Source organism: Lepidochelys kempii, chromosome 27, assembly GCF_965140265.1.
Source record: "Lepidochelys kempii isolate rLepKem1 chromosome 27, rLepKem1.hap2, whole genome shotgun sequence".
Classification (NCBI taxonomy): Eukaryota; Metazoa; Chordata; order Testudines; family Cheloniidae; genus Lepidochelys; species Lepidochelys kempii.
The window spans coordinates 15,653,490-15,681,443 of NC_133282.1; the positions used below are offsets into that span (position 1 = coordinate 15,653,490).

Consider the following 27,954-nt stretch of genomic DNA (forward strand, 5'->3'; position numbering starts at 1 on the left):
TGAATGCGACATAGTAACATTTAATGTGGAACTAGATCAGCCAGGCCGATGGCCGAGCTCTCATGCATCCTCTATGTACAGGTGACGTGCCACAACCCTGGGTCCAGACCGGCACCGGACATTATTGCTTAGGTGAGTTGATCTGGGAGTGGGGCAGCTTTGCCTCAATTCCCCCTGTCAGGCTGCAGTGATTGTGTCTGCACATTGGGGGGGGGGGGGGGTTCGTGGCTGGTGCCAGGGGAATGTTGACGAGGTGACCCCTCCGTGTGGGTGCTGCAGGGCACCAGGACGGAGGGAATCCCAGGGATCTGCCCATAGTGTGTTCCTGGGAACCCTTCCCCAGCAATCTAGCGCTGAATGGCCCCGAGTTGGGGAAGGGATCACCCCTCCCAGGAGACGAGCTCTGCCCCACATCCGTGCTCCGTAGCACCCCTCCGGTGCTCCAGTGACAACCAGACAGAGGCAGTGGGAGGGTGAGGCTGGGCTGTTGACCCACCTGAACCACGGCCACAGGGAGGGGCTGCATAGATGATCCGGGGGTGGGGGGCTGTATTGAAGGGGGGAGTGCAGAGAAGAGATGAGGACTGGCATCCTAAAGAGCTCGAACAGGGGAGGGGAAGCAATGCACCACCCCTCCCCCTCCCGGTGCCCGCCCCCTCTGAACGACCAGCGGGCAAGCCCAGAGAGCTGGCCTGGAGCAGGCCAGGGAAATGGCTGATGGTGTTCACAGCCTGCCAAGGGAAGGGATGGCAAAGCCCATGGGGTGAGGGAGGAGGAGCTGGCAGTGACCCTGCATGGGCAGGGAACGCCCTGGAGAGAGGGATGGGTCCCCAAGGATAACAGGGGCCCGGGAAAGCCTCGCGCTCTGAGTCTCCTGTGGGTCTGGCCGAAGATTCCTGAGGTCGGGTAAATGAGTCCACGGAGGAGCCACCGGTGCCGAAGAAACCTCCAGGGAGGAAGAGCCGAGTCATGAGAAAGCCCCCCGCCTCCCCCTCGGTCACACCAAAGACGCAGGCCTGCCCCCTTGCTTTGACACGGACGATCCCGGCCCTGAGTGGTTAACGGACAAATTCGCGTGGTTTCCAAGAGGTCTCGCGATTAAACTAACACACGGATACACGCACAGACAGACAGACGGACGCGACACACAGTCCACATGCCCCTCGGAGCCACAAGGCCAACCAGGAGCCGTTGGGTTTCCACACATTATACGCATGCGGGACGGCGTGGGCAGCAGTGTCCTTCTACTGGGAGCCGGGGGGCACTATGAGCGATTGAGGCCCCCTCCCTGTGGCATCTCGGCCAGCTGGATCTGGAGTCATCTTCCTGCAGCCGGCTCATGGCTCAGTCCAGGGAGTGCTGCCCACCAGGCAAAAGACAGAGGCGGGGATGGGGAGAAAGATTAGATGCAGCCGGGGGAATCTCCTGCCATTTGCTGCGCTGCGGGGCTATTGACACGTGTGCTGCTGGGGAATCTGTCACCCCTGCTACAAAAACAAAGCCGGAGGGGGTAGGATCAGGCAGGCTCAGCCTAGACAGGAGGGTGGGAATTAATCCCCCACCCCGCTTCTGCCCTCTGCTGGCCAGCAAGATGGCATTGGTGCCAACCTGGGAGTAGTCAGCCTCAGAAGAAACCCCTCTGAGTCCAGTGTGGAAACAATATTAGCCGAGGTGCTCCTAGCACAGGGAAGCGGTGAAGGGCAGGCTAGTGAGTGTTGGGCTGGGGCGGGCTACAGAGGCCCTGTCCCCGCTGCCAGGAGAAAGAGGGTCAGACGGCTCAGTTGCTCCCTTCAGATCTCCGTCAGGGTGTCGGCGGGCACCAGGCCTCGTTTCTTGCCGCTGGTCACCTTGAGGAAGCCCTCAGTCTCCTTGCTCTTCCCCACACCAACGCAGATCTGAGAGAGAGAGAGAGTCGGGCATGATGCCAGCAGGACCCAGGCATCCGGCACAAGCCAGCTGAGAACAGGACACGCTCGACACATGCCAGAGCAATGAGGCTATAGCCTGGTGTGGGGGGAAGGGCGCTAGATCAGGGCCCATGCACACTACTGGTCACTAGCATGCAGCCTCCTCCCCCCGGCCCACCTGTGCCTGATCCAGAGATCGGGAGCCAGCAGCAAGGGCTGGACCCTAGATCAAGCGGCAAAGGCTAATTGCTGTTCTGAGCGCCGCAGGGCGGGCGTTCACTTCCCCAGGGGCAGGATTTACAATCAGATGCCAGGGAGGGAACTGGAGTAACCAGGGCTTAGCTAGAGAACGAGGGGCCCAATTCTGCTCTTGGGGTAAATGGAGGAAGGCATCGCAATAACGTGAACCAGCTAGAAGAAACGCTTTGAACTCTGAGCTGTCTTTTGAACACTCCCCGCCGCCCCCCACCACTCTCTCTGTCCCTCGCCCACCCCGGCCTGGCAAGATTGACTCATTCAGTTGCAGCAAGAGTGCGAGCCGGGGGCTGACGCCAGTGAGGAGCTCTTTGTGCCCCCAAAGCCCTGGTCCCCGCTGCCAAGTAACAGCTTCCGACCCGGGGCTCAAGGCCTAGGCCTGGCTCGCTCTCAAAGCCCAGCAAATATCCTGCCTTGGGCTATCGCCCACCCCTGGGCTGCGGGGGCTGGTCAGAGACAGAAACTTCCCCAGTACCAGGCTCTTGTGTTCCAGGGGGAGAGCTCAGGATCCTTACCCGGGTCCCGGCTGTCGGGCCCGGAAGAGCCCTGGGTGCTTGGAATTCAGCCCCGCTGCTGCCCCCCACCACAGCGGATCAGCTGGGAAGCTGCCACTGAGCGGGAGGGCAGCCCAGGGGTTGCTCCGAAGGGTTTGTCCCCCTGGCATCTCTCGGCCAAGTCTCCAGCCCAAAGTATCTGACCCCGGCGTGCATCCGAGCAGGTGCCTCGGCCAGAGATGCGCTGATCTCCAGGGCCCAGGCCCGCTGGCTGTTGTCTCTGGGCGGCAGGACGGTGGGTGGCCGGGACTGGGGGGCAGCAGGAGGCGGAGCATGGGGACAGCCGACACCCTCCTTTGGGGAGGCTTAGGGATCTGCCACGGCTTGGGGTTGGCTCCAATAGCCCCCCGGAGAAGAGGAGGAGGACCGCCCGCGTGGCCCCGGGAGCTGGAGGGGCCGGAGCACACAGAGCGTCCCGGTCCCAGTTCCACAGCAACCTCCCACAGCGCCCCGGGGGGTGGGGGTGGGAAGCTAGACTAGACCCACTGGCCACGGGGACATCTCGACACGTCGCTGGCCTCCCCACTGGGGTCACCTGCAGCCCCGCAGCGCACGCCCGATGCTCCCCACCAGCACAGATCCCCACCACTCCGCCCCCCCAGCACAGACCCCCCTAATGCCCCCAGCACAGACCCCCACCAGCACAGACACCCCCATCCCACTCTGTCCCCCATCACAGACCCTCCCACCTCCTTCCACCCCCAGCACAGACCCGACCCCCCCGGCTTCCTTATTCTGCAGCCCAGCCCAGCCCCGCTCTGCCAGCACAGACTGCCCCGCCGAGACCTCCCCTGTTCTGCCCCCTAACACTGACCCCCCCATACCTGGCTCTCCTTGAGGCTCATCTGTCCCTGCTCCTTGTTCCCGTAGAAGGGCCGACAGCACTTCCAGACGCTCTCGCCCGGGCGCACTCTCTGCACGAAGTTGGCCGGGAAGAAGCCCACCCGGTCGCCAATCTTGCCCTGTAAGGGCAAGTTGGGGCCGTGAGGTCGACGGCCCACCAGACCGCACCTGGCCCCTGCTGCCCCGCCACATGGAGACCCCTGCGCTGGGCCCAGGGCCGACGCACCGCAGAGCCCCAGGACGATGGCAGCTTGTGGCTGGGCTGGGCTGGGAGAAGGGGGCTCCGGGCTCCAGAACCAGGGGGGGCGGCTGGGGCGGTGCCTCTAAGGGGCAGGGCTCCAGCCCAGCCCGGTGCCCCCAGCTGGCACTGCCTTGAGGGCAAGGGCTTGAGATCCAATTCCCAGCCAGGCCGTGAACCCAGCCCCCACGCTCAGCAACTCCATGGCCCATTATCCGCCCCCCATGGCCTGGTCACGCTGGCGGGTCCCTCTTGGCATCCCCTGCCAAGGGGGACATAAGTTTAACCAGGGGAGGAGGAGCTGGGAGGGGGGCAACTGCGGAGGGCAGGCCCCAGAGAAGGAGCTTCCCAGGTGTGTGGGGGGGGCGGGGGGGCAGGTGTGGTTATTAGACTGCAGCTCCATTGCCTGGGAGAGTTCAGCTGTGTGTCACACGCACACCGCAACACTAGCGCTGTCTACCACACACCCACCCACCCACACAACGCACACACACACCCACACCACACCCACCCACCCACACAACGCACACACACACCCACACCACACCCACACACACACACACACAACGCACACACACACCCCCACACCACACACCACAGCCCAACACACACACACACACACACCACACAGCGCTGCCTACCACACACACACACACACCACACACCCACACCCACACCCACACCCACACACCACACCCACCCACCCACACACACACCCACACAACGCACACACACACCCACACCACACCCACCCACCCACACACACACACACCCACACAACGCACACACACACCCACACCACACCCACACACCCACACACACACACACACACACACACAACGCACACACACACCCCCACACCACACACCACAGCCCAACACACACACACACACACACCACACAGCGCTGCCTACCACACACACACACACACCACACACCCACACCCACACCCACACCCACCCACCCACACACACACCCACACAACGCACACACACACCCCCACACCACACACCACAGCCCAACACACACACACACACACACACCACACAGCGCTGCCTACCACACCCACACACACACCACACACCCACACCCACACCCACACCCACCCACCCACACACCCACACAACGCACACACACACCCACACACACACACACCCACACACCACACACCACACAGCGCTGCCTACCACACACACACACACACACACACACACACACAGCGCTGCCTACCACACACACACACACACCACACACCCACACCCACACCCACACAACGCACACCACAGCCCAACACACACACACCCCCCAACACACACACCCCCACCACACAGCACTGCCCAACACACACACACACAGAGCCCAACGCACGCACACACACACACACACACACACACTGCCCAACACCCCCCCACAGCATTGCCCATCACACACCCACAGGGAGCTGCCTGACACCTGCCCCCCCCCCAGTAACACGTTAACAGGGCCCGTGGGCTGTAGGGACGGAAGGGCAGGAAACCAGCGCACCCAGCTGAGGCCCGCGGGGGTCCCTGGGGGGGGGGGGGGGCAGCTGAGGCCCGCGGGGGTCCCTGGGGGGGGGACGGACAGCTGAGGCCCGCGGGGGTCCCTGGGGGGGGAGGACGGACAGCTGAGGCCCGCGGGGGTCCCTGGGGGGGGGACGGACAGCTGAGGCCCGCGGGGGTCCCTGGGGGGGGAGGACGGACAGCTGAGGCCCGCGGGGGTCCCTGGGGAGGGGGGACGGACAGGGCAGGGTTTGCCCCCGACCCCACCCTGCTGGCAGGCGGCCAGGGCCAGCCGCGCTGCATGGCACCCACGCTCTCAGAGCTGCTGCGTCAGCTGGGGGGGTCCGTCCCCATGGCAACCGGGAGAGGGAGCCCGATGTGGGTCCGCCTGGCCGGGGGCTGCGGGGTGTGCGTGCACCGGGGCGTGTGTGGAGCCTGCCCACCTGCTCCGAGGGCAGAGGGTGGCGTCCGGACGTGGCACAGCACGGGGGACTCGCCAGTCAGGACCCAGCCCTGCCACGACGACGGGGGGGGGCACCCCACCCAGGACGGGGGGGTCTCCAGTGAAGCCCAGGGGGGCAGGGACCCCAGGGGGCGACACCAGGGTGAAGGGCGTGTAGACCCCGGTTCCCAGTCACCATGTGCTGAGTTAACCCTTCCTCCTGCCCCAGCCCGGCTTGATCTGCCCCTCCACCCTCCCCATCATGCCCACCTCCCACCACTCGATCTGCCCCCCCATCTGCCCTGTGCCAGGGGGGCTGCATGTGAGGCTGTTGCAGCCCCCCCCTTCCAGCCACCGCCCCTGGCACTGGGCGGCTGCTGCAGCATCTCGCTGGCTGGCTTCCGCGATAGGTTTATGGCGCCATTTATTTCCTTCCCAGCGGCCCCTCACTGCCCTCAGGAAATGCAGTAGCCCTGCCCCCCAGCCCGGGGGAGTGGGGCAGGGCGGGCAGTTGCTTGGGGGGGGGGCTGATGTGGGCTTGGGGGGCCCCCCTCTTTGGAATCTCTGGCCTCTTTCTCCAAGACCCCAGAACCCCTGAGCCCTCCCTGCCCAGCCCCCCACTGTCCCCCAGCCCTGTGCACCCTCCCCGACTCCCACCCCCTCCTTACAGCCCCCAGGCGCTCTCACTGACCTTCCACCAGTCTTCATTGGAGTCATCGACCAGCATGATCCTGTCTCCGGGTCTGGGGGGGACAGAGATACGGGGACAGGGTGGTGTTAACCTGGAGGGGGCGGGATATGCCAGCCCCGTACAGCCTCCCATGCTCCGCATCACTGTCCACCACAGGGCAGCCGGCGAGGAGAGGGCTGCCCCCCATTCTCTGCCCCGTGCCCGGGGGTGCCCTACCAGCACCACCCCCAGGGCCACACTAAGCCGAGACCCTGGCACATCTGCCTGGCGCAACCCCCCACTCCCCACTTCCCAGCTAGCCCATTCAGAGTCAGTGAGGGGCCAACACCTGCCCACAGCTCCCTCCTGGGGCTGCCCCACGGGGACTCAGGGCAGCCCCCCTCCCCCTGGCTCCAACATGCCAGCTTTGCAGGAACCACTGCTAGCGCGCTCTGCCCCCATGCTCATGGCTGCCCCCTAGGGGACGGGCACTTACTGCAAGGGCAGGTCGTTGTGCTCCTGGGGCAGGAACTTGTAGAGAGCCACATAGGAGTACATGGGGGAGACATCCTTCCGCGAGGAGCCCCTGGCAGCCTGCAGCGACAGAGAGCGAGGGCCCCAAGCCCAGAGTCACTGCTGGCCAGGGACGGGCCCGAGCTGGACTCATGTTCCCCACAACCCGCACCCCATCACCCACAGCCCACGCCCCATTGCCCATGGCCTGCGCCCCACGGCTCATGCCCCCCATGCCCCATCCCCATCCCCTACACACATGCACTCCAGCCCCATTGCCTAGGGCATGCACCCCATCCCCACCCACACGCCTGGTGCAGGGAGCTGGTTGGGCCGTCCCTTGGGGTACAAGGGCTCCTCAAGGAGCCAGGGGATCCCCACCCCAGGGGCAAGTGGAAGGAGTCAGGGCCGCAAGGAACAGGAGCAGAGCCGACGCAGAGTTGGGGGAAGGAGCCAGCCATGGCCCTGGGGTGGGCCTGGGGGGCAGCTCCATGCAGCTGGCAGGATTTAAGGGAGGGGTCTCTGGCGACATGGGAGCCAGCTCGGGGCAGTGGGAGGATGGGGGATGGGCTGGCAGGGACACAGGAGCCAGCAGGTGCCTGGGGAGCAACTGTGGGGGGACCTGGGGGACAGCTCACCTGCTGCTCAGGGCTCTTCTCCTCTGAGCCGGGACCTTCACCCTCGGGGCAGGCCGTGAACACTGAGAGAGAGGGAGAGAATCAGCCCCACGTCCATGTCGCCCCGGGGCCAGGGCCCTGTGGGGGAGCGGGCATGGGCTCTATTAAACGGGCAGCTCCACCCCTGCCCCGTCCCCCTCCCCACGCTTACTGCTGTCACCGTGGCTCTCCTCCGTGCTGCCGTCTGCATCCTCCCCGGCCTCCTCTTTCTCGTTCTAGGCAAGACAGAGACACCTGGGGCTGGATGGGCTGTTCCAGCACTGCCCCCGCTCCTCCCCAGCACCAGCTGCACCCCTCCCGCAGCAATCTCCCTACCCCCACCCCCTTGTGCCATCCCCTCCCTCCTCTAGGGGGTCCAGCCGAATGCATGTAGCCCTCGCCCACCCCAGAGTCTCCTGGCCGTGGCGTGCGGCTGGGGCTTGCAACCCGGGCCCAAGATGGGGGCTGGGATGATCAACCGGTGCAGGGTCCCGTGACACGCCTGGGCTGGGCTCGGCTCAGTGCCCCCGTCCTGCCCTGGCACATACCAGGCTCCTGGTGGGTGACTCCGAGGTGCTGCTGAAGCTGGAGCGGTTCAGGTGGGCCAGCGAGGTGCCATAACGCAGCGTCTCATAGATGGGATCCACCTTCCCGCTGGGGCCTGTGGAGACGGGGGTGGGGGGGAATGGGATGGGGAAGGGTCAGGGACCCCGAGCCAGCCTGTAACCCAACCATGTGCTGGGAGACCCTGCACGAGGGGGAGGAGCTTGCTACATAAGGGGGAGGAGCTTTCCACAGATGGTCCCAGGATCCGCTTAACCCTCTTTCCTTGCAAGGGCTGCAGGTAGGGTGACCAATGTCCCGATTTTATAGGGCCAATATCTGGGGCTTTGTCTTATATCAGTGCCTATTACCCCTCCATCCCCATCTTGATTTTTTACGCTTGCTCTCTTGTCACTCTATCTGTAATCCCCCTCCCTTCCCCCCGAAGGGATCAGTACCCCAAGAACATCCCTGGGGTCCCCCCTACTGCTCCAGCACCACGCCCAGAGACCCCTCCCCAGGGCCAGTCACGCCCCCCCTGCTGCAGCTGGCATTTGGTGGATCCGGATAAAGGGACTCTGAGGATTCATATGGCTGAGACCCCCCCCTCCCCCACACACACTATCCAGTGGGACAGGGGCAGGGGGATCTCACCTGCAGGGGGTGACTCCTTGGAGCTGCCCTGCTGATGCTCCTGCACCAGGAGAGGGGAGCTGAAGTTGCGTCGGAAGGAGGTGGCCTGGCAGGAGAGGAAGGAAAGAGGGAGAGAAATGGGGGTGGGGGACAAGCCCCTCGGTCCGCCTGTGACCCCATAGGCAGCAGGTCACCCACCCCACTGCTGTGGTAGCCCAGACTCAGAGGCACCTCCAGAGCAGCCTCACTTACCCCTGCCCCCCAAGGGGCCCTACAGATACCACCAGGCACACGGGGGTGACTGCAGGACTAGGAGTCAGGACTCGAGCTCCCAGAGCGCAAACCCTGGCCCAGCTGAGCCACGGCAGCACCCCGCACTTGGCAAGCGCTGCTGCCAGCAGGGGGCAGTAGCGTTCCAGGTCTGCGGAAGGGCACGCGTGTGCGTGATGCTCCGGACAGCAGTGGCCTGCACCCGCCTACCCTCCCGCCAGGGAGTGGGGCACGGCAGAGGAGGGTGATGCCCCCCCCCCGCCCCGGGACAGCTCGGGGGGCGCTTACCGTCTTGCCGGGACAGTGCTGGTGCGAGACCTCCTCCGAGCACCACAGGTGCACGCTAACCTTGCACGTTTTACACCGCAGGCCTTGCTTCGAATTGCCTGCAAGACACCGAGCACGCAGAGGGGGCGGTGAGAGAGGCCGGGGGTGGGCGTGGGGCAGGGGAAGCATTTAGAAAACTCCCCGCGGGGTCTCACTGTGGGAGGGGCACGAGGGCGACCAGGATTCGGAGCAGAGACGGACCTTGCCGGGAAGGAAAGGGCAGGATCGCAGTCTGTTAGGCTTTCCTGTGTGCCTTGTGGGGAGGGGGTTGTCAGAAAGAGCCCCACCCAGAGGGCACCCTCTCTGCAAGGTCAAGGAGGGAGAGGAATGAAGCTCAGAGCTGGAATGGCAGGGGGGCTTCAGGGCAGGATTAAGGGGCATCAGCAGAGCTGGGTGGGGATGGGGGAGCCCAGGCTGGGAAAGCAGGGGGCTGAGCTGAGATTGAGGGGCGGAGGCCGAGCTGGAGGGGGGAGCCCAGGCTGGGAAAGCTGGGGGGCTGAGGGCTGGGATTGAGGGGCGGAGCTGGGTGGGGATGGGGGAGCCCAGGCTGGGAAAGCAGGGGGCTGAGCTGAAATCGAGGGGCGGAGGCCGAGCTGGATGGGGGAGCCCAGGCTGGGAAAGCTGGGGGGCTGAGGGCTGGGATTGAGGGGCGGAGCTGGGTGGGGATGGGGGAGCCCAGGCTGGGAAAGCAAGGGGCTGGGCTGAGATTGAGGAGCAGAGCTGGGTGGGGATGGGGGAGCCCAGGCTGGGAAAGCAGGGGGCTGAGCTGAAATCGAGGGGCGGAGGCCGAGCTGGATGGGGGAGCCCAGGCTGGGAAAGCTGGGGGGCTGAGGGCTGGGATTGAGGGGCGGAGCTGGGTGGGGATGGGGGAGCCCAGGCTGGGAAAGCTGGGGGGCTGAGGGCTGGGATTGAGGGGCGGAGCTGGGTGGGGATGGGGGAGCCCAGGCTGGGAAAGCAAGGGGCTGGGCTGAGATTGAGGAGCGGAGCTGGGTGGGGATGGGGGAGCCCAGGCTGAGAAAGCAGGGGGGCTGGGATCGCGGGGCATCGGCGGAGGGGGGAACCCGGGGGCCGGAGTAGCAGCACGTCCCTTCCCCTGGGAGCGAGGGGCCCGCGGCACCCACCTACGATAAGCTGGTGGCATATCTCGCACGGGCTGTGCTTCTTGAAGACGTGCTCCTGGAAGCTGTGTGTTCGCAGGGGCTTGAGGGGCGCCAGGGTCTGGTGGCAGGCGATGGGCGACTGCTCGGCCCGGGGCAGGACGGCCTCGGTGGGCATCGGCGGGGGGGACGGGGGCGGCAAGGGCGTCGGGGGGCTGAGCAGCACCTCGCAGGGGAGTTTGAGCTCGCTGTTGGATCGCAGGAAGAAGTTCTCCACGCTCTTGCTACGCAGGATGGTCTTGAGGGACAGTGAGCGCTTAAGCCTCTGCATCTGCCGGGGGGGAGCAGAGCAGAGACCCGAGGAGCGTCACGGGGGTGTGGGGGGGGGAGCCAGCACCAGGCCCGGGGGTTCTGACTGCTGGCCCCCTACCCCACCCTGCACACAGAAGTGGGTCCAATCTGGAGTGATCCTGAGTGCCCCCACCGCCCCATTTTCTTCCCCTCGCCATCCAGCGTGGCACCATTCCCCATGGGTCCATCTCAGGTGCCAGGCTCCCTTCCGCAGAGCCTTGGGGAAGTGTGTATGGGGGGGGGAGCCACCCAGACCCCTCAGATTATCCCTCCCCCATGAGCCCAGCTCCCTCTCTCTGCGACCTCCTCCCGGGGCTGCATCCTGCCAGGATCCCCCAGGAACAGGCCGCAGGGGCATCAGTGCCCAGCTGGGAAATCCAGCCTTCAAGCGTTCATGGTGGAGGGGGGTGGTGAATGGCCTGGAGCAATTTGTGGGGGAAGGCGGGGGGGATGGAAATGAGCCATGGAGCCTCCCACCAGCACCACAGCCGGTGCCAGCTGCCCCCCTTGTTGCCTGGGGACCAAATGGGCCATGGAGGCCAAGCTCCCTTCTCATCCTGGGGGGGTCCTTGCACTGAGGCACATAGGCGGGTGCCGGGGTGTGTGTGTGTGCGATGTGCCAGCCCCAGGCACCAGGCCATGGAGCCCGCCAGGGCTACGCAGAGTGTCCCCCCCCCCGCCCCCCCCGACCTCTTTGAGCTACTGATCCAGTAACCCCAGGGCGGGGAGACCCACTACCAGCCATGGCTCTGAATCCTGCTCTCCGGCCCGGAATCCCCCCCGCCAGCCTCCGCCAGCAAAAGCCGTAATCTGGGTTTGAAGATGGTTTTGTTTAATCTGTTAATCCCCCTCCCCGCAAAGCCAGCGTGAGGGCAGGGGGCTGCGGGCTGGGGGGCAAAATAAACCCCACGTGGTGACGTTGGGGAGGCGCCAGCCCTCCCTCCACTGCAAAGGCCTCTCCCTTCCCCCCTCCACAGAGGAATGGGTTAGCAGGTCCCTTGCACCCCCTGTTTGCACCCCTCAGTCGCTTGCACCCCCTGCTTGCACCCCACACCCCATCCCTGTCCTCCTCAGCCCCCTGCTTGCGAGGTACAGCCTGATCTACGTCAGAAATTAGGAGCTGCAGGGACTCCCCCGCCCCCCCCCCCAGCATGTGCCCACGGGCCAGCCGGGATCTTAGCGCTTGCAGCACCCCAGAGCAGGCCAGGGACTCAGCCCCACGCATTTTCCACCCCGGATTGGGCTGGGGCTGGGGCTCTCACCTCTCTGGGAGCTGAGGCAGGAGCAGAGCCAGGATCCAGCTCTGAACCTTTAGGAGACCAGCTGTACCTGCCAGGGACAAGGCAATCACACCGACAGCCCCAGCCCCACCCCCACCCATGGCTCCACCCCCACATCCCATAGCCACACCCCCATCGCTTCCACTGGCGCCTCCCTTTTTCATCTCAACCAAGGGTTAAAACCCTTTGGGACAAGGCTGGGCCCATAGCTCCACCTCCACCCCTTAGCCACGCCCACTTCCCATGGCCCCGCCTCCACCCCTTAGCCACACCCACATTCACGGCCCCTCCCTTTTCCATATGCCTTTCTCCAGCCCCACTATGACAGCCTCCCTCCCCCCGACATCCCTTGGGGTGCAGGATCTCCCCAGCCCAGTGACTGCCCCTCCCTGCTTCCCACAGGCCCCGAGTCTCCTGTCTCCCCCCCGGCGCAGGGAGAGGGAACATATGGTAAGTTCAGCACTGCTGCACGTGGGTCCCCAACTCCCCCAGCCGCCCGGCTGGGGTAATAAACCAGGAGAGACACCAAGCACAAGGCGATTAGCCATGGCCAGGACCTGACACACACACAGAGCCCGGGGCGGCCGGCAGCCGGCCGAGGCCCCAGCTCCGGAGCTAATTGCCAGGAATCCAGCCGTTCTAATTCTGGCTGAGGCCTCGCTCCCCGAGGCCCTGTCTGAGCGGGGATCGAGGGACCCGGCGTGGAGATCACCCGCTCGCCCGCAGCGTCACGGGATCTGGGGTGCAAGCAGCCAGCGAGGGGGGAGGCGCAGGCCTGGGAGTCAGGACGCTTGGGGTCCAACCTCAGCTGTGCTGGTGCCCAAGGAGCTGCCAGCGTGAAGAGGGAACCTGTGTCTGTTCAGTGCTTTGAACCCCCCGCCGCACCCCAAGGCAGGCGCCACGTGGGGCATCACGTCGCTGTCGGCACAGATCCGGGCCTTGCTGCTGGCTGTGCCGGGGGAGACCTTTCCATGAGCCGAGCCCTGCGCCATTTGAGCTAAGGGGGAATCCCCATGAGCTGCTGCCAGTACAGGGCTCGTGACACACAGCTGAGCAGGGCTGATCCTGTCGGGCGGGGGGGTTATTGGGGGCACAGACACAACTGCCACAGGATAACAAGCCAGACACAGCCACAGCGGCTGACGCGAGAGTAGCATGAAATAACCACTTGCTGGGGCTGAGGTTTCAGACCAGCTCCGAATGAGCCTGGCACCCAGATCCATCCCTCCACCGGCTCGGAGCGGTATCTCGCCCTTCATTTATTCAAGGTCTGGCGCAGTCCCCGGCATGGGCTTGGCAGCCCTGCTGCAACGGCCCCCGTGGATGCCAGAGCCCACGTCTGCCTCGGCTGTACCCGCTCCCACCTCTGTCCCACCCAGGGACCCCAGGGCTGCTGCAGAGGAGGGGCGGGAGCTCCAAGGTTTGGGCCGGGGGTCCCAGCGCCCGTCATGGGCAGGCCCAGGGCTGTTCTCTGCCCACCATGGCCAGCATGGGGCTGCAAGGCAGGGTGCTCTGCTCGGTGGGGGAATCGCACTGGGAACAAGGGGGAGGCCGGTGATCACCACTGCAAAGGAGCTGCGGGGCCAGGTTTTGGGAAAGGAAAGCGCGAGGATCGCAGGATGCCCAGGGGGACGGGGAACCACCAGGCTAACTTAGCATAGCCCACGACTTCTGGCCTATTCCAGAGTCCCCCGCCCGGCTCACCCAATCTCAGCTATGCCGGGAGCATCCGAGGGAGGGTCCCCTCTCACCTCCCACGACCACCAGAGCCACCTAAGGGGCTGTCACACCTGGTCAAAGCAAGACAAAGGGCAGCAGGACTCCTGGGTTCACTTCCCAACTCCATGGCTTCCCCCACTCAGTGCCTCAGTTTCCCCATCCATGAGATGAGAGTGAGGAGCCTTGCAAAGCACCCTCGAGACCTGACGAGAGTTACAGCCAATGTGCCCCATACCTCATACCCCCACCCTGGCACAGCCCTCTGGGGGGCAGTGCGGGGAGGCCCAGAACCCAGCACGCAGATGAGAACAATTGACTGAGTTTGCAGGGCCATGCACTCAGCTTGATGGAGTTTCTCCGTCTGCCACACAATAGTTCTTGACGGCTGCATCTGGTCAATTCCAAAACGGCAGGCAATGCTTTAGGCTCCTGTGGCCAGTCCCCTATTGGTTTGGGGGGGAGGGGGGGCAGAAGAAAACCAAAAGGGGGACCGTGGGGGACACATGGAGCTCCTGCCGCCTGATGAGCAAAGCCGCAAGCACCTCTGTGGTTCTGTGGCTCAAAGAACTGGTTGATGATGCTGTTAAAGGCTAATAACCCACCTCAGCTCTGCTTATCCTCCCAAGAGTCTAGCAAGAGTTGACACGCCGAATGATTTACCCCTCCCCCAAATCATAATGGGGGACATGAGGGGAGGGATTGGGGGCATGCACAAAGGGCCCCTGCCATGGGGGGGAAAGATTGGGGGATCCTGGTATGGAAGAGGGGGGCAGACAGAGCTCCTGGCATGGGTGGGAAGGGGGAAATGGAAGGCGTGGAGGGTACATAGAGACCCCCAGCCTAGGCCTGAGCCCCCTCCGCCATCACAGCGATACAGAGACCTGGAAGCCATGCCCCCGTCCCGGTCACCCAGCACTCCCAGACCCCCTCACAGCTCCCTCAGCCCTGGGGTGCATCCTGGCAGGGCTCACATGCCGAGAGATTACAGGATGCTGGGGGGAGGGGGGAGGACAGGGGCACCCCTCCCCCCAGGGCAATGTGCTTTGGAGTCAGATCAGGAGCTCAGCAAGGGCACAAGGTAAGGGGCAGCTCTTGGCTTACACGGGGGGGGGCGGATGTCTCTCTTTCCATTGCAGTGACCCCCCCCACTCTCCCCATCCCCCTCCCTCTCTGCTAGCTGGAGCTCTGTGCTCCATGCTATCCGCCCCCCTCCCCCTCGGGCAAAGCAGGATGGGCAGGCAGCCTGTGTGCCAGCTGACTCAGAGGGCACTGCCAGCCCCCGGGAGGCGGGTGGGCAGGCCCGAAGGTCTGCTCCGTCACTGTCTGCAGACGGACCCGGTCCCAACTCGGGGGGGGGCGTTGGCAGCAGCGGGCAGGGTGCCCAGGAGGATGCTCTCAGGCAGAATAATGGCATGTCGCTTGGCTGGCATCCCAGTCCCTCCTCGGGGAACGAAAGGTGATTAACCAAGCACGGGGACTCGTCAAGAGATCTTAATTAGACTGGAGCGGGGGTAGATGCCAGCCTGGGAAGGGGAGGGGTGAAATTCTCCTTCCCCCCCCAACCCTGGGCTCAACCCCCATCCCCCTGCTAGCAGAGCCTTGGGCTCCCCCCAGAGCTCAGTGACTCCCCCCTCAATCCCAACCTGCCACTCCCCCCCCCCCCCCAGCTCTGCTGCTCAGATCCCAGCCTGCAGCTCAGGCCCCACAGACAGGACACACACAGCCCCAAACTGGGACGTAGCACGGGCAGGGGGTGGGGGGTGATCTGACTAAAATGGGACCTGGATCCATCCAAGGAGATGGTGAGGCCATATTCCCCCCCACACACTTTATCCCCTCTAAACTCAGGGACCCCTCGTGTACCCCCCCTTCCTGTTCCCCTTAGGGGCCTGCCCGTTTGATGGGACCATGGACTGGATCCTCAGCTGGTGTGAACAGACCCTGCTGGAGTCCGGCTCATTCCCACCCCCCCAGCAGCCGGTCACGGGCACCCAAGCAGGATTCCACCCCCTGCTCACGGCCCTTACTCCACGCCCCCTCCCTCCATCAGAGGGCATCCATCCCAGCCCGGATCCCCACACACAGCCCAGATCCTCAATCCCCCCACCCATCCGGCCACCCTGTGCCCCCTCTTAGAGCACCCCCAGAAGCTCCAGGGCTGCGTCTCTCAGGAGCCGGCGCTGCATCAAGGCAAGGCTGAAGCAGCTTCGCTAGTCATTTCCCATCCGCCTCGCTCACACCCCGCTTCGAGAAATCTCGCGTTATTAGGATTAGGGTTAGCTTGTCTCTTGCTCTGTCTCCGAACCGACCTACGCGGCGGCGTACAAATCCTCTTTTCCCTTTCACACTTCCACAATCCCCCCTTCTGTGCTCCTAGCACAGCCATCCTCCTTAACCCTCCAATTTCATCAGACCTTGTATTCCTGATTCCACATCAGGTGGATCAGCCTCAGAAGCTTTGGCTGGATGCAGTGTCAACGCGCGGTTAGTGTGGCCACGAAAGGGATTTTTGTCATTACGTTTCTTACAGCAACAATAACATATTCCTAAGCTAAACAAAAGCCATGCAAAGGCCAACACCCCCAACGCTGGGATTGTTTCAGAGCCTTCCTTACGTAACACAGAACATCAAAATGAGTGCAGACGGTGGGCACTCTCCAGGAGCATGGGAAGCTGCTTTTCAATTTGATATATATATTTTGAAGCTCATGAATTTGATTTCGCAATTCGGAGATTTTCTGAACCTCTGGCAGGAGGGAGAGTAGGCTTTGGAATCGGTCGGGTATTAAGATAGTCCAATTAAAGGGGACTTGAAACCCAAGGGCCAACTCTAGGATCCTGTCTGCAAGCCAATAAATAATATAATTTCTCGCAGCAGTGGTAAGGTTAAAATGTGTATCTTGCAAGGTGGTGGCCTTAACATTTACACAGCTATCATTTGCTTGCAAGAGCAGGTGTCCCATCAGGGTGGTTCCTTGCCCCATACCTTCCCAACAGACGTTGTCATAAACAGTGACAACTTCCCCTAGCTTCAGCTTTCATACACAATTTCCACCTAGATGGAAGGGGAACAGCAGCTCACCAGTCAGGATCTGCCCCCCCCTTTCCAAAGCCCCCCCCCCATCCCCCAACAACCCTTCCCCTGCAGGTTGGGATTCGGGGGCCATCAGCAGAGCTTGCCAATTTAACTCCTTCACGAGCACTAAATTGATCCTCCGTCCCCATCCCCCCCCACAGCCTGGTTAAAACCCTAATCCCCAGAGTCTTTCTTTAATCGCCTAACATCTGCGTGGGCATGTGGGCGTCTACAGCTGGCTGGTTGTGAGGCTGGGACTCTCTGTGGGTCCCCCCAGCTTCTCCCCGGCGCTGTGCCTTGGGCCGGTGAAATCTCCCTGCGTCCCTTCCAGTCCCAGCTGCCCCACCCTCAGCGCTGGGGTGTTGGTGCCGGGTCGCCCCCAGAGCTGGGCTGTGCTTTGGGGGTTGGGTTTCAGTCTCAGGCGATCCCTAGAGCTGCAGGTGCTGGTTTGTTACGGGGGGGGGGCGCGCAGTGTGGCAGGGCGGTTTGCGATTGTAGCGGGTGCTGGGGCGGGCTGGGCGCAGTTCCCTGCTTTGTTTATTGTAGGGTTGCTCCTGAGTGCTGGGCTGCTTCGTGTCGGGCTGTTCTCATGGGTGCCATGCTGGGAAGGTGGGTGTCTCAGTAGGACGGCAAATGACAGCGAGGACGCAGACCCCGCCCCAGAGATGATTCCTCCCTCGCCCCTTTAATTGGGTGCTCGCAAAAAGAGCTGGCCAAGCCAGAATCAAAGCTGCCATCCGAGGATGCAAGAGACGTTCACGAGGCCGTGGCGAGAGGGCCGGGAGCCATCCACAGCTCTCGCTGTTATCCCTCAGCCGCTCCCCTGAGCCTGCCCGCGCCGCGGCTGCTATAAAGCCCGATATTCTTTGACACCCGGCCCTACCCTAAGGTCTATTTTTAACCTGCCCTAGATGCCGCTGCACAGAGCGGCTGAAATGGCAGCAGCTGCCACAGCTCAGAGACAGGATGAGTCCAGAGCTCCCTCAAACGCCTTCCCAAAACCTCTCCCCCCCCCCCGGGAAATGTAACTGCCCCCCACACCTGGCAGGTGCCCCTTGCAGGGGCTGCCCCTAGCCCTTGGTGTACGAAGCGTCCCTGCGGGAGCTGGAGGGAGGAGCAGAGACGCAAACCTGCCACTAGAGGGGGCCAATGAGCCCTGGCCCATCAGTACACCGGGATGGGGTCCATGCTCCCCCAAGGGGCTGGTGGGGGTGCGAGGGGGGAACGCCCCACCTCTGAGAGACCTGGCGTCACCCAACCCATCCCATGGTTCTTTCAGGGAGCCGGGTGCCAGCGGGACTCGAACCAGCATCCCCTGGAGCTGGAAGAGGAACCCATGGTCTGGGAGGAAGTAGGAGTTCGCTGTAGTTTCTGGGGCAGCCAGCAGAGGGGGAGAGGGAGCTGCCCCAAGCCAGCCAGCGATGCTCGATGTCGAGATAGTAACTGGATTCTTGGCTAGCTGGGGTTGGGGAGGAGACAGGTGAATAGCTGTTAACCCTGAAAATCCTTAACAGCAGCCTTCAGTGGCCAATTGTCTCCAGGCGGCTTGGCTCATTTCTGGGGCATTGGATGCGCTGTGGGGAGCAAGACCCAACCCCGGGCGGCCGCTCTGCCCTGGCCCAGATGAGGCCGGGATCAGCCCCCCTGCCATGGATCCCAACTTTGGGACGTTCTAGATCCAAACTCCACTGCTGGGCGCCCAACCCCAGAATGGACTAATACCCCCGGATCCAAACGTTGAGAGACGTTCAAAACCCAGCTCCTGCTCCCAGCTTTGCGGATTGGGTCCCCTCTCGATCACTGAGACTGACGTGACTTGCTGCATCGTGGCATCCTGTCATTCCCCCCCCCTCCCGCCCCGCAACCACAGAGCCCCAGTTCCTCCAGAGAAGCATGAACCAGGTCAGCCCTCCTTGCATGCTACCTCCGCTCAGGGGAAGGGGTGGATGCCCCTCTGCGACTCCCCATGTGCCAGGGCACCTGATTTTGCATCGTGACATTTACCACCTGGATCAGAGAGGGCTCATCAGTCCCTCCTGGGGCAGATTCGCCCACTGCAGGGCAGGGGTAGCTGGCAGCGGTAGGGAGGGAGAGGGCAGCACCGGATGCCGGAAGGATCAGGCCCCTGAATTTTAAAGGGAGAGAAAGAGGGAGTGTAGCACCTCCAGCCACTGAGCTTTGCTGCCTAGTTTGATCTGGGTCAGAACCAGCACCAGGAACTTTTCCTTTCCCAGAGAGGAGAGGGATCCTGGGGCCGAGACACCAGCCGGCCCCAAGAGGCTGATCCTGGCCCTGCCCCTCCCTAGTGTCAGTGGCCTCCCCCTCCCCGCCCCATCCTGCCAGGATCCCAGGACCCTAATGCCACTGCACCGCCCCATCCCATGACAGGGCTCTGGCAATATCACCTTCCCTCTAGCCCCCCCATTGGGTGCTCGCTCCCTCTCCCATTTCCCCCTCCCCCGGGCACAGAGCCTGCCCCCCACCCTGCAGAGAACTGCTCCACGGGCTGCTGGGGGAATTTGCAGGCGTTACCCTCCAGGGATCCTGGAACGCGCTGCGGCCCACGCGGGGGGTATTGGCCCCAGGACCCTCAGGCCACAGACCCACCACGCCAAGGGGGCTGTAACTACGAGGGGAGATGGACACATGCATCGAGCTGCCAACCCCGCTCCCAGGAGGGGGGAACGTGGGCAGGGATTTTGCCAAGGGGTCCCCATCGTTCTGCAGCGCATGGGGCCAGTCAGAGCCGCCCGGCTGGCAGAGGGCACCAGGTTGGGGCTCAGCGTGAGCCTGCCCGGCTAAGAGCTCCTGAGTTCGGAGGGCACAAGCGAAGGTTCTGCTTGAAATCCCCCATTGTCACTGGGCCTTCCTGATTTCAGGGCCCAATTCCCCACTGCCCTGAGTCTGACACCCCACCTGGACCCGGGGGCCTGCAGTGGGATGAGCTACAGAAATCTCCCCCGCCCACCCCGCAGGGGTCAGCAGGTTCAATCCTGGGGCAAGCTGGTTATTCGGACTCCTTGCCACACCCTGCTTTCATCTGCCCCTTCTGCAGCAGCTGCGGAAGTCCCCCCACCCCCATGCTGGGATCTCCACCCCCCTGTCTGGGTCCCTGGGGAGATAAAGATTTTTAAAGGGAGAGACAACCAGGGCAGAGATCCCAGGACTGATCAGCTATTGTGTGAGCTGATTAGCAGCCTGGAGGAGTCAGGGGGCTCCAGGCCTGGAGAGGGGGCGGCTGGGCCCTAGGGCTGCAGCAGACCTGGGAGAGACCCAAGAGGAAGATCCTGGGGACAAGGGCCGGGAATTTCAGGGCCCATTGAACCCAGTTCATCAGAGTCCCGTGGAGGCACCCGGCCCTTTGCGGGAGCGGGAGCCCAGCAACCCCCAAGGAACGTGCCAGGGGTCTCTGCTGGGGCCAGCTGCCGGGACGGGTTCCCACCAATTTGGGGTCTCTAAGCAACACCATCAGGCCCCCACCCACAGACCCATCCCCTGACTGGCCTCCAGATCCCTGGATCCTCTTCCCAGTTGCCCTCCTTTGGTGAAACTCTGCTCCCAGTAACATTGGGGTCCAATGTGGGGGGAGGGGGTTACTCTGGATTTACACTGGGGACCCACTTCCTGCCAGCCTCCCATCCCAATGGATCCCTTGGCCTTCCTCCCCTCCCCCATCTCCTTGGGGGAAAGGACCAGGCAGAATCAATGGGACTGTGGGGTCAGCTTCCTGGAGTTCCCACCACCGCACGGAGCCAGGCTCCCCAGATCCGGCCTTAGCATCGTGTGTCCCTCACCCCATTCCCTGCCCTATGCACAATGTAGCGTGGGACATCAGCGCTGCAGCCCCTCACCCGGCAGGCCACCCCAAAACCGACCCCCCAGAGCAGCTCCCCCATGCTGTTCACCATTTTATGCCAGGCTGAAGTTGGGGGGTGGGAATTTATTCAGCACTGATCCAGCATTTATTTGGGGGTCCCCTGCTGGGCAGTGGGGCAACCTCACCCCCACCCCACAGAGCATTGTGGCAATAACTAGATGTGCTGGGATTCTTCACTCAAGCCCCCTTCCCTGTCCCCCACCCCCATGGTTTTGGGGAGTGCCAGGCGCTGTGTGGCTCCGGGCCCCATGCTCCCTGTTCCCAGGAGGGAGTCTGAAAGGCTTTAGCTAGGGAATTAGCGCTGATTGGAGGCACGAGGGGGCTGAGACGGATCCCAGCCCCCTCCAGCACAATGCCAGCCTACCCTGGCACAAACACTGAGGGGGCAGAGGGTGGGGTCTGCTGCCCAACCGGTGGGATGGCAAGGAGGGGACAGGTTTCAGAGTAGCAGCCGTGTTAGTCTGTATTCGCAAAAAGAAAAGGAGGACTTGTGGCACCTTAGAGACTAACCAATTTATTTGAGCATAAGCTTTCGTGAGCTGTAGGGGATAATAATTGGAGAGGGGAACCAGCTGCTCCCCCCACACACACCCAGAGCAAGGAACGGCAGGAGGGTCCCTGCTGATGGGCAGGTGGGGGAGGCAGAGCTGGGTACTCAGGACAGGGGCAGCTGGATGCCTGGAGAGGGCAGAACGAAAGCACCTCTCCCAGTTCATTTCATCCTCCCCCGGCTTGTGCCCCATGCCGCGGGAATGATCAGCCCTCAGGGGTCTGTCCCTGCCCTGGGCCGGGAGAAATCCCCCCACCTGCCCTCCAAGGCCTAGGGATAGGGATGGGGAGCGTGGTGGCCTCGGGTCAGATACCACGGTGACAGACGTGGTATAAATGCTTAGGCCAGCGGGTTCTCAGCCTCGGCCCTTCCCAGGTATTTAAATGGGGCTGTCCCTGGCTCGAGGGGATGTGGGGGGCAGGCGGAGCAGATGGAAACACGGGCCAAGGCAGGGAGGGCAGGAACAGCGCCCTGGTGTGGGAATCGCCCCTCCAGAGCCCTCTGCGGATGCCAGCAGCTGGATTCACAGAAAGCCCCCGAAGAGCCACCTTCTCCCTCTGTTCATTACACACCAGAGACACTTTACTGCACCCAGCCCCCAGACGCCCCAGTTCAGTCCCTGCTGGGATGAGGAACATGCCCAGAGCCAGCTGCAGCTGCCGCCTGCCCCCAGATAGTGGCATGCGTGGCACGGGGAACACTCCGGCTGCCCCAGGGCCCACCCAGCCCCGGAGTGGCGAGACAGTCCCTGCCCCAACGTGCTCCCACCTACGCTTGCCAGGATCATTCCATCAAGTCTGGCTTCCAAACACGGTTCCTCTGGGGAGTTTTAACACTCCGCTAGGGAGACCCCCAGACTAGTGCTCCAGAATCCACCTGCCCCATGCAAACAATGTGCCCATCTCTGTGGCATCTAATCTCTTCACAACTCTTATTTTGCTGTGTTGAGAGATGAAAATTATGCTTTAGAGTCTGTCTCTCCCCTGCCACAAAATCCACTGCCTCTGGCTTGCATGCCCAGCCCCCCTCCCAAATCCCCTGCCTCTAGGCTGTGTGCCCAGCCTCCCTTACAAGTCACAAACCCACGCGATCCATTTTACTCTGACCGGAGTCCAGAGCCGAGCGTAACCTGCAGCGTGGAGCAGCTCCACGGACGGTGCGACAGCCCCCTTTGCAAAAGGGAAACGAGGCCGGATTCTGTTCGCATTTACACGGCTGTAAAACCAGCGTCACTCCACTGGCATCAGCGAAGCTATTCCTGATTTATACCAGTGCGAGAGCAAAATAAACAAATCCCACCCCAAACTTTTCCCCATTAGGATCCTCTGCTCGGGCCAGGGCGGCAATGGGGCTCCCCTAGCCAAGGGCCATTGTAAAATCTGCACCCCCTTTTTCCCCTGCAGCTCAGATGTAAGCCCGAGGGGTCAACTGACCATTACTTCACGCCGGTGTTACGCCCGGGGAACTGCACTGAACTCCAGGGAGTTATGTCGAGTAAATCTGGGGTAGTAGAAAGGGGGTCAGCGTGGGAATCCGGAGGCCCGGTTTGTGCTCCGGGTCTTGCCCTGTGGCTGCATTTGCTTGAATTGATTTGATTTGAAGCTGCGTGAACCCCAACCCCCCCAACCCCCCCACATTTCAATCCCCCAGTGAATTCATCGTCATCTTCCCCCCCCCTCCAAAGGCTTCTGCTCCCAAGGGAAGGAAGGGCCCCCCCCGCTCTGCTCCGGCTGCTGCGGGTGCGGAGATGATGCCAACAAAGCCTGCAATTAAACTGGTGGGAGAGCAAGTGACATTGCTCCAGATCCACACCCAGCCCCACGGCCTCTCCCCAGCCCTCCCCACGCAAGCCCGCACCAACCCTTTGGAACCCGCCCCCCAGCCCCAAATGTGTGACGCGAGACCCGCCCCTCCCATGCACCCACCCGCCCACGTAGGATCCAGGGGGAAGCAGAGAACCACAAACATCCAGAGCTGGTTTCTTTTTGAATCCCATCAGCCTTTCAAATCGCTGAGGTCAGGGGGGAAGCCAGGCTCCAGCCCGGATGCACGGGCCGTTTTTACAACCTAGTTGTATTTCAAGCAAAACAACCCCCCCCCCCCCCCCCCGCCCTTCCAGGCGAAGAGTTTAAGCCATCAAATTATGCAGTAAGAGCATGGGGGGGGGGGGGGGGATCAACCAGCCCTCCTTGGCTTTGATCTGATTTCCTTGGACCTTGGGCTGTACAACACGGGTTTAGCCCCATTCCAAGGCTGCGCTCACGTCTGGCCGGGGAAAGCCCAGAGAAGGGGGGCTCGTCCCCACAACCGGCTCGGGGCGGCTGACCCCAGCAACCCCAACCGGGCAGCCAGCGACTTGTCTGGGGCAGGTTGACACCGGGGAGGCATCAGATCCATCATTTGGAAATCGAGCCGGGGGTGGGGGGGGGGAGCGCATTGAAACCCCCCCCCACCTTCTTCAAGAAGCGTCTAGCGATGACACGTTGTGTGTGTGTGGGGGGGGAGACTTTTAAGTTAATGTTTTAAAAGCAGGGTGGGGAAGATACGTGCCCCCGGGGCTATGGGTCGGGGAGTTACCTTCGTTTCGTGAAGGCTGGAGATGGTGCCCGGGGACCGCTGGGCGTCTGGGTTTTGGGGGTCATTCTCCTTTTCGCTTAGCTCCGTCATGATGCTGGTACAAATAGGTCAAGATGCGGGGGGGGGGAGAGAAAGATCCCCCCCCACCTCTCTGGTTTTCAAGAAAAGAGTGAAGCCCGCCTGGCTGCTCCCGGGGAGGGGGAACAGCCCCGGCTCCCCCGTCCACACTTGGAAATAAAACTTCTTGCTCGCCCCTTATATTAACTCGCCTACAATAACCTCCGCCCCCCCCCCCCGCAAGACGCGTAGCAAACCCCGGCCCCTGGCTGGTCCCGGGCACCCCCGGTCCCGATCCCGTCCCCCGGTGCCCCCGGGACGCGCCCCGCTCCGGGACCCGGCTGGCTGCGAAGTGCCCGGGCTGGGGCTACACGTTTGATTTCGGAGGCTGCCCGGCTCCGGCTCCGCCCCCTTCGCTTCGCCAGAAGTTCATTAACCGCGCTGGGGCTTTGGCTATGCTAATGAGGGAGGGGGGGGCCGATTGCCGGCCGCCCATTGGCTCCCCGGCAGGGGGCGGGGCTGCCCCTCAGCCCCCCAGCCCCGCTCTGAAGTTACTTGGGCAGCGGGGCTGCTGCGGGAGCTGGGGGGCGGAGGTGCGGGACTCTAAGGGGGGGGGGGGCTGCCCCGCTGCCGCACCCCCTGGCTTGAAGTGGTCCCCATCCTATCCAGGGCTTACAGTTTGGGCTTCAATGGCTCTCAGCCACCCCCCCCCCCAAACAAATTGTACCAGCTCCCCTGCCCCCGGGGGATGCCAGTATCTTCTGTGGGATCAGGTGGTTTTTCGGGGGTTTCCCCAATTCTATCCTGCGCCCCCCCCCACCGCCATCTCCCCTCAGCCAGGATGCTCGTGGGTCCTCCTGCAGCCTCGCACGGTTGGACTCTCCCGGCCTTGCACGGCGGAATAGTGCAAAGGCAGCAAACCGGGATCCTTCATGTTGGATGGATTTGGGGGGTGGGGGAGGGATATGTGGAAGCATTTTCCCTTCTTTAAGGTGGAGTTTTCCTCCCTGCCTGCTGTCAGCGAGATCTACAATCCCCCTGGGGATGGATAGTTTTCCTTCAGCCCCCCTGAGTATAAGACCCATTCCCTGCTGCCTTCACCTTTACCCTCCTGTGCCCCACTCTCCGGTCCTCCCTGGCATGCTGCCACGCCTCAGCCCCCCCAACCTGCCTCCTGCTAGGCCCAGCTCCCAGACGCCTGCTCACACATGCCAACCAAGAGCTCACTGCCAGGTTCTCAGCTGCCGTGTGCGACTGCGGCCGCTGGATTGATGGGGGGGGGGGGCTGGCAGGGCATAGGGCCCTGTGCGAGGCAGAGCCCAAGGCTGCTCAGCGAGAGCAGCTTTCCCTGGCTCCTTCCCCGTGTTCGCTCTCCACCCACCCCCATCCTGCCCGGCCACATGCTTCTCTCGCTCAAGCTGGTGGCATCAGGCCGCTGATGATTTCACCCCAGCTATTCTTGGGCCTTCTCGGCTACGCACCGTCTTTACTCATGCGTGAGCCGCAGAGCATGGCTCAGGGTATTAACCGGGCCAGATGCTGGCTGGCTGGAGCCATCCCCGCTTGCTTTTTGCTGGTTTGCCTTTCAGGCCAGCATCACAGAGAGCTTCCTTCCGTGATCCTGGCGCTCGCCTCCCTCGGCATCGCCCATCCCCATATGACCATCAAGGGTGGCTGAGGGGCAACGGGGATGGAAGGGAGCTTCCCCAAGGACAGCAGCAAGTCCTCCCCACCCCACCCCCAGCACTTTGTGACTCAGTGATAGAGCCAGAACGAGAGCCCCCCGGCTCCTAGCGCCCTGCCCGAGTTGCCATCCGAGTGGGCAGAATTCACAAGGCCCCAGGCTGAAATGTTGGAACTGGGCTTTGAAGACAAGAAGGAGGTCTGGCTCATTTTGTGATCAGCACGGACGGGGAGGGGGGAAGGAGGGGATTTCCCCCAGCCACTTCTTCACAGCACTGTACAATGGGCCAGGGGGAGAGCGGGGTTCACCTTCTCCTGCAGCATCGGTTAAGGCGGGGGGCAATTACCATCACTTGGGGAAGCCAGGGTCTGCTCAGTACAAACTGGGTCTGGGTTGTTCTCCACGTGAATGCAAGGAAAACGTGTGTTAAACCAATGGGCTCTTTTCTCCTTCTCTTACCATTCCCTTCCACCGAACACAAGCCCAAGCCTGCCTCTAGCTCCTCTGTACTCTGATCAGCATGCCCGTCCCTGCATGGCTGGGCCCCCTGCACAGGAGGTAGGAGTGCGGGGCGGCAGGCCCAGCTCCCAAGGGTGTGTCGGCACCTAACTCCCATTGACTTTCATGGGGAGGGGCGTGAGTTGGTGCAGATTTGACCTCTGCTCCTCCTCCCAGCCCTGCAGGCTTGTCTATACTCCGGGCCGTACCTGTGCCACTGTAATGCCAGAGTGTAGCCACTTCCGACAGCGCCGGAAGGCGTTTTTCCACTTCCCCAAGTGAAGCCAGACAGGTCGATGGAAGAATGCCTCGGTGCCCATCAGCTGATGCCTGAGATCTGATCACCCCCATCTCAGCCTTTACTGTCTCTAGCTGTGGCTGCACTGGGGGGCTCAGGGGGGTGAATTTTTCCCGCACACCCCGAGCAGCAGAGCTACGTTGGTCTAAACTGGAAGTGTAGACCAGGCCTCTGGAACCCTCTCAAAAGTGGAGTCACTCCCAATTCACCAATGCCCAGCTTGGCTGAGGTCTGGTTTCTATTCGAACAGTTGCCCCCGTAGCATTTGGTGTTATTCGGCGGAGACAGGCACGCGGCCACATCTGGGTTCTTCCCCAACCGAAACTGCCTGCAGCTTTTGCTCTAGAGGCTCCCGCCTGTTCAGAGCCCTGTCGGCGGCGGGCCGGCACGGCCGCATGCTGGCACAGGCCTGGTGGCACCAGAAAATGCAATCCTCCCACTGCGTCCCCCATCACACCGCTCCCTCCAGCAGCCGCCTGTCTGGCAGCCTTTTGAAGCTCCACTTCCCATCAAGAGGCCAAAGGGCAAAGGGCGGGGAGCATCGATGCCACACACTAATTGCCGGGCGGGGGGAATTCTGAGGGCTGGCATAGCTGGCTGGGGGTGAACCCCACGGCCAACTGAGATGAGGATTACCCCCCCGCTCTAGATGCAGGCCCGGTGGATTCAGCCAGGGCTGGGTTGACGCAGCTCCGGGATGAGGACATGTTTTACAAGCGTCACTGCCCCCAATGCAAAGCAAAGAGCTGATTTATGATAATGGTGAGCTGTTTAGACCCATCCTTCAAAGCCCAGGGAATTAAAATGCACCAGAGCCCCTTGTCTTGATTCAATCATCACAGAGACAAGAGGTTTTTAACAAGACGTTCCTGGCAAGTGTTTGTGAAATTCTCAGCCTCCGGCTGCTCCCCCTCTTCTCTGGGGTGTGGGGATTCTCCATCCTGAGCTTTGACCAGCCAGTCCTGGGGTGTCACAGCGAAAGCTGCAGGATCTGGACAACTGGGGAGATGCTGGGCACTGGAAATCTGACCCCCTGGACCCCAATCTGCTCCCCTTTACCTGTGTTGAGTAGCAAACTACTCCAGCAGCTGGACCATGGGAATGTACAGAGAGGAGCTCCCGCTGTGTGTCTGCACGTAGATTTCAGGATATAAACAAGTGATCTCCTTAGCCCACAATAAACCACTGAGAACATTCTTCTGGCTGAGCTAGAGCCCAGCTTTCAGAGAGCCATCCGGTCTGGCGTGAGCCACTGTGCCATGTCCTTGAGGGGGAGTTCCCCTGGCTGCCAAGAATTTGCCGCTTATCTGATGCCTGCATTTGTCAGCTGGATTCGGGGGCAGAGGGGAGCTATCACCTCCTGCAGTGGAAATATTGGGGGCTGAACAGTGTTCCCACGTGCATGTCACATGCTGCCCTTTAACCCCGAGCATCACCCCTGGCTCCAGCCACCTCTGAGCCCCGGCTGGGGAACAGGCCAGGCCAGGGCCCAGGAGTGAGAGACACCCCTCTCTGCCCC

General features: G+C 62.6%; 1 protein-coding gene across 1 annotated transcript; it reads right to left on the reverse strand.

Annotated features, from left to right (window-relative positions):
• On the reverse strand, window positions 1-24,163 carry STAC2 (SH3 and cysteine rich domain 2). The gene is made up of 11 exons (XM_073325961.1): window positions 23,899-24,163; window positions 10,493-10,799; window positions 9,333-9,430; window positions 8,796-8,880; window positions 8,147-8,259; window positions 7,771-7,834; window positions 7,581-7,642; window positions 6,926-7,023; window positions 6,451-6,502; window positions 3,541-3,678; window positions 1-1,895 (listed from the first exon to the last, which is right to left on the reverse strand). The coding sequence occupies exons 1-11, from the start codon at window positions 23,986-23,988 to the stop codon at window positions 1,791-1,793; spliced, it is 1,212 nt and encodes a 403-aa protein (XP_073182062.1). The 5' UTR covers window positions 23,989-24,163; the 3' UTR covers window positions 1-1,790.
• Window positions 24,164-27,954: the final 3,791 nt, after the last annotated feature.